This window comes from Ictalurus furcatus, chromosome 12 (genome assembly GCF_023375685.1).
Source record: "Ictalurus furcatus strain D&B chromosome 12, Billie_1.0, whole genome shotgun sequence".
NCBI classification, from domain to species: Eukaryota; Metazoa; Chordata; class Actinopteri; order Siluriformes; family Ictaluridae; genus Ictalurus; species Ictalurus furcatus.
The window spans coordinates 11,404,230-11,410,229 of record NC_071266.1 but is presented as its reverse complement, the minus strand read 5'-3'; the positions used below and the strand labels follow the sequence as shown (position 1 = coordinate 11,410,229).

Genomic DNA, 6,000 nt, shown 5'->3' with positions numbered 1-6,000 from the left:
GAAAGAAAGAAAGAAATGACAATGGTGAAGGAATAATGACAGAAAAGCAAAAATGGAAAGTAAAAAGCAAAGAAACAATAAAAGGTTGACAATTGACTAAAGAAAGAAAGAAAGAAAAGCAAACAAAAGGAGCAACAAAGAACAAGACATAATAACAGAAATGCAAACAAAATTAAAACAAAGGCCAAAAAGTGAAAAATAAAGATATAAAAGTGCATTTGCTTGTATTTCCTCATTTGTAAATCACTTTGGATAAAAGCGTCTGCTAAATGAATAAATGTAAATGTTAAAGAGAAAGAAAGAAAGAAAGAAAGAAAGAAAGAAAGACAAATAACAGGAGGAATGGGAAGGAATTTAATATTCTAAGAAAATAAGAATCGAATAGAATATTAGTTGCTCTCTCAGTGAGGTGTCGCTGCAGCACTCGGCCAATAGAGGGCGCAGTTTTCTCTGCATATTAAAGTATGCCGTATACATAGTAAACTCCACGCGCGCGCGCGCACACACACTCACACACACACACACACACTCTCTCACTCAGTCTAAGCGGTGCGTCCTCCAGCATGGACCGCACGACACTGGAGCCGGACTCCGCGGTTGCTGCGCTCCCGATGCTCGGTGAGTTTACGGGAGAAGCCCGGGTCCGCTACACGCTGGTTCTGACGGAGAGGGAGCTCACTTTGCAGAAGCTCGGCACCGGCAGGAGGAAATCAGGAGCGGTAACTGTGCTGGACCTACAGGACTGTATAGGCTGCCGCACGTACGGAGCGGAGGAAGGCGCGGAGGAAGGCGCGGACTCGAGCGCGGGCTTGGCGGTCTATTTCTACCCGGTGAGGAGGCGCTGGACTGGGCTGAGTTCAACACCGTGTCGCCGCAGAGTGGAGCTCCGCTTCCGGGTGGCAGTGAGCCCGGACCCACGGACAAACCTGGGGGAGGCGCAGAGATGGGCCAGAGCTATCCGGCAGGGGTCCTTCCGCCGGCCAGGTGCGCACATCAAACCCTCTGAGGGGGTTATCTCTCCTCACATACAGTATTACTTACTTTTCTGATGTATTTTTAAAGTATATGAAGTTATGTGTGTTATTTAACATGGACAAAGAAAAATAAACAATAATGACAGAATGAAAAGGCAAGGTGAAAGAAAGATGGACAAAAAAATGGACTTAAGAAGGAACTATTGACAAAGAATGAATGGAATAAATAAAGACTGGATGAAAGAAAAAGAAAGATTGACAAAGAATGGGTAAAAGAAATAAACAAAATAAATGATAGATAGATAGAGAGATAGAGAGATAGATCGATCGATCGAGGAAAGTTAAGTGGGACCAAAATAAAGAGAAAAAGAATGAAAGAAAGAAATCCAGAATTATAGACAGAAATATTGATAAAGAAAGAATGAAAAATAATAAAGAAAGATTGACAAAGAATGTCTGAAAGAAAGAAACAAACAAAAAGAGACATAGATCAATGAAAGATAGCCAGAACCAAAATCAAGAGAAAAAGAAGAAAGAATGAGTGAATGAATGAATGATTGGTTGAATGAATGAATGGATGGAGTGATGAATGAATGGAAGAAAAAATAAAGCTTGGCAGAGAATGTATGGAAGAAAGAAGAGAGAAAGAAAATGGAAGAACATCTCAATTATTCATACACTTAACAAGGAAAGAGGGAAGAAAGAAAGACGGAATCTGTTTCTCAGTATTTGTAGTTAACTCTACAACTTTGCGAATGATTTTCCTCGAACAGTAACCATTTCAGTTTTTTAGCAAATTTCCATTTCTATTTCTATGGGTTTTTTATCATTGCACCTTATCATGAACTCTTTTCAGTTCACACACCTACAGTGTTATTTATACAGTATGCCAGGCTACACAGATGTGCATTGTTCCAGTAACTCAACACTGTATAAGTAGATTCGTCGCTGTGGGGGGTTCAACTCAACACCGCTGATCTTTTCTGTGTGCGCTGTTTAAAAAAAACAGTGTTTTGTTTCCCACAGTGAAAGCAGTGAGAGCTTCCTGTCTACATACAGGTGCATTAAAAAAAAATCATGAATCCTGTAAGACAACCTGCGTCACACCCTGCAATCTAATCTCCAAGTACAATCTGTTAGCCCAGTCGCCATGGACTCAAACACTATGGACTCCACTGACATCTGAGCCAATAAAAGCACACCGTAAAAGTCATCATTGTAAGTAGAGATAACGTAACGGATGAACTTGCAGGACAGCTGCGAATACACTAGTGGTGACGGCAAAATGTAAACAAAGCATGCTAATGGACAGTAAAAATTTACGCAAAGTTATTACCTCTAGCTCAGAATGTTTGTGTTCATGTTAGCCTGTTTTCTGCAGCATGTGAGCAGATTGATGATTAGCAAAGCGCACTTATTTTTGTTCATCGTAGGTCTGTCGTTAGAGGATCTTCTTGGTATCTTCTGTTGTGTCTCCAAGCTGACATGGAGAAAGCACGTTATCAGACTGAAACAAGTGGCGCAATATAAAAATGTTCACTCTGTCATCAGGAGACTGTGAGTTTATATCCAAACAATGCCACAACCGTAGGGTAGATAGCACTGTGTGTGTGTGTGTGTGTGTGTGTGTGTGTGTGTGGGCTCATGTATGCGGAAGAGGGCAGATAGCACTGTGTGTGCTGACAGTTTCTTAAGAATCCTATATATAATGATGCATGTCGTATATCGTAGAAAGATACTTTTAGCATATCGCCCAACGCCTGACGTGTTAGCCTTTACCATGCTAACTGTAGTAGCTTAGTATCATACTTTAGCTTATACAGTCAGGTCCATAACCGCTGCAAAATCAACATTCAACACTTGGAATCAACTCGAGAGCATTAATCTCCTTAATTTGTCATGAAATAACAAGGAAACAGGCCATACCTGGTCATGAAACTGCTTATCAGTCAGTTTTCCAATAACTTTTGAGCCTGTGAAAACGGCTGTTATTCCTAAACAGTTAATGCAATATTTTTGTTAAACCCCTCGAATTAAAGCTGAAAGTCTACACTTCAATCAAACTTTATATGCACCTTGTAGACTTTTGTTTATTGGCTACAGTGAAAGTGAACTCACCAGCACCAAGAAGTTATTCAGAATTCTTTCTTTTTTTTTTGAGAATAAAACTCTGCCCACAATCCTTTCCATGATGCATCGAACGTGATGCAGCACTGCTGGGGTTCAGAGCCGAGGTCACTGCGACACGTCAATGTGTGGCTTGTGGTTTTGCTGCTCATGAATCACGAATTGCTGTGCTTCAGCAGAAACATTTACATTAACTTTTATTCATTTAGCAGACGCTTTTATCCAGAGCGACTTACAAATGAGGAAATACAGTCTCAACGTGTGAGAATCTGGCTAGATTCTGATTGGTCAGAATTTTTCATAACTTTGTCAGTAGTGCAATACGACATCTAATAGGTTTCTAATACGTTATTGTTTCTATAGTAGTCTATAGTATAGAAGTTTTCTTTAAGGAGATATTTATTTTACATTTATGGAAGGAGTCTCCAGTGTCAGGGCTTTGTAACTTTCGCTGTAACGTTAAGGTTGTTTATTGGTTTGCTTTTTTTTTTTCAGATCCAAACTCTTTAAACAAGACTTCTTGAACATGCATACCAAGCAGATGAGCTTCAGCAAGCTTTTAGTAGAAACATTACACTACTAACAGTTTAGTAGTGTTTCACAGCGTTCCACACAGACTTGTAATTTATCCCCGGCTTGTAAGGCGAAACAGGAAAAAAAGAATGGTGTGGTCTTATCTTCGGGTTTGAGTTTCCTGAATGAAATGCTGCAGTGTTGCTAAGGAAAAAATACAGTGCAGTTTAGTGAGGATGAAAATATCTTAGCTTGTTTACATCTGTCTCACTTTGATACAGATCCAGCCTAAACACCAAACTGCTGCAAACTCACACTGACTGTACGGCTTTCATCTGTGTTACAACGTATTGCCGAGTTCAGCGTGTGCGGTGGTGTTAGCAGTAGAAGGACACAACATTTCCATTTCAGGGACAGGGTTTCTTATTTAGGACACACCTAAAGGATGGATTCAGCTCAAATATTCTGTAATTCTACTGCAGACAGAACTGTTGTTTCTGCAATAATAATAATAATGCACCTCTAATAAAAAAACATCATCATCTTTCATGCATTAAAACGCAGCTTTACAAAGAGAGGGGAAAAAACTGTATTAGGGACTAATCAGAAAATAGAGAAAATAAAAATGTAATATAAATTCTAAAAATTTATAATCATTAAAAATAGTAGTAATAATAATAAGTAGTAGTAGTTATAACAAATTGGGTACAATGAATTGTAGCTCAGGAAAAAAAAAATTACATTTAATATTTAACAGATTTTTTTTTTATTCCGTGACATGTTCTGTGAAAGTTTGAAAAACATGGCAGTCAGAGCCATTGCTTTAATAATGCATGACATTTTATTATTATTATTGTTATTAATAATAATAATAATAATAATAATAATAATAATAATGAATTTCATGCATTAAAGTTCAATGTTACAAAGAGAGAAAAAAATCCAATAAAAACACCATTAAGGAATAAGCAGAAAATAGAGAAACTACAAAATGTAATAGAAATTCTAAAAATAAAAATAATAGAAAAAAAATAATAAAGTGAATAAACACTTCAAATAAAATTAAAAATAATTATCACAACTTGGGTAAAGCATGGAACTGTAGTGCAGAAAAATAACTTGGTCTATAACATATATTTAATAGCAATAAAATGGTTAAAAATGATCAATGTTTTTACAGATTTTTCTTAAGTGTCATGATGACGTCATAAACAACAATAACTGCAGTAATATAAACATGTAATCATACCACGTGCTATGTATGACACTACAGTATGATACACTAAAGGAACCTGTTTCATGGACATTGCACAACATTAAGTGTAATTATAAATGGATAAAAAGTACAGCTTGTTCTTTAATAAATAAAAATGTGTAATTGTCAGCAAATATATAAGAGGAACAAAACGCTCTGGGACATGCTGTTATAGGAAAATAAACAAGGGAAAATGTCAAGGGAGTTAACAGTAACTCCTCTTCATGAGTGTTTTATTTCTTATAAATACTTCCGTACCACACAATCTCACTAACAGCTGCGTTGTTTCTAAACAGCTGGATGTTAAAGGTCCTGCCTCGAGGTTCTAAACTGTAAAGCACACTTTGTTTTTACAATAAACAAGTGAATCATGTGCACGAAAAACACGTATAGTTTGTTTGTAGGTCATTTTTGATCATTCTTTTTTTTTCTACATAAAAAAAGAGTAGTTGAGGTGAGACTTGAAAAATTTTATACACGTAATTATTATTAGTAAAATATTTGGGCACCGAAACTGCTAGATTCTGTCTAGCTGTAAATAATCAAACACTCTATGTCATGCTGTTCTAGGAAAATAATAAACAACGGGGTGGTGTGATGAAGCAGAGCTACTGTTACCGACCCGAGGATTATTTTCCTCACAACAGCACGTCCTGAAGTGTTTTATTCCTCTTATATGACAGCAATTTGTCAATGATGACCATTTTTTAAAATTTATATAAGAACAACAGATTGTACTTTTTATCCATTTATAGTTACATGTAATGTTGTGGAACATCCGCAAAACAAGTTATGACTTACGTTATAGCAGCTATAAAGAATTGTTTTCGAAAAAAAAAATCATCTGTCCTGAAGATGGAAGATGTCGGGAAATTTATAGTTACAGCTTTACCTCTGGAACTGGAGACTCCTTCCGTAAATGTTACGTTAATGCCTCCTTACAGAAAACGACAGTTATTTTACACTGTAGCCGAGGCTCAGCATAATTCAAACCCTGCAGAATTTTGCGGTTTTGCGATCGCAGAAATGAGCGCAAACTCTGCAATATTCGGAGGAGCTTACAATTTTTCAAAATTACAGCAGATGTTCCGCAGATTTGGGCCGAGATGCGTCATGTGACAAGCATCACAA

The 6,000-nt window shown here is 37.1% G+C and overlaps 1 protein-coding gene across 2 annotated transcripts in view; it reads left to right on the top strand.

Moving 5' to 3' along the window:
* The first annotated feature begins 429 nt into the window (after positions 1–429).
* LOC128615672 (sphingosine kinase 1-like) overlaps positions 430–6,000 on the top strand; it is a 28,222-nt gene continuing 22,651 nt past the window's right edge. The window contains exon 1 of one of the 2 annotated variants that reach the window (XM_053637913.1): positions 430–1,030. In XM_053637913.1, the coding sequence (XP_053493888.1) occupies positions 564–1,030 (467 nt within the window). In that variant the 5' untranslated portion in view covers positions 430–563. The remainder of the gene's footprint in view (positions 1,031–6,000) is intronic. The other variant, XM_053637911.1, reaches the window with a different exon arrangement.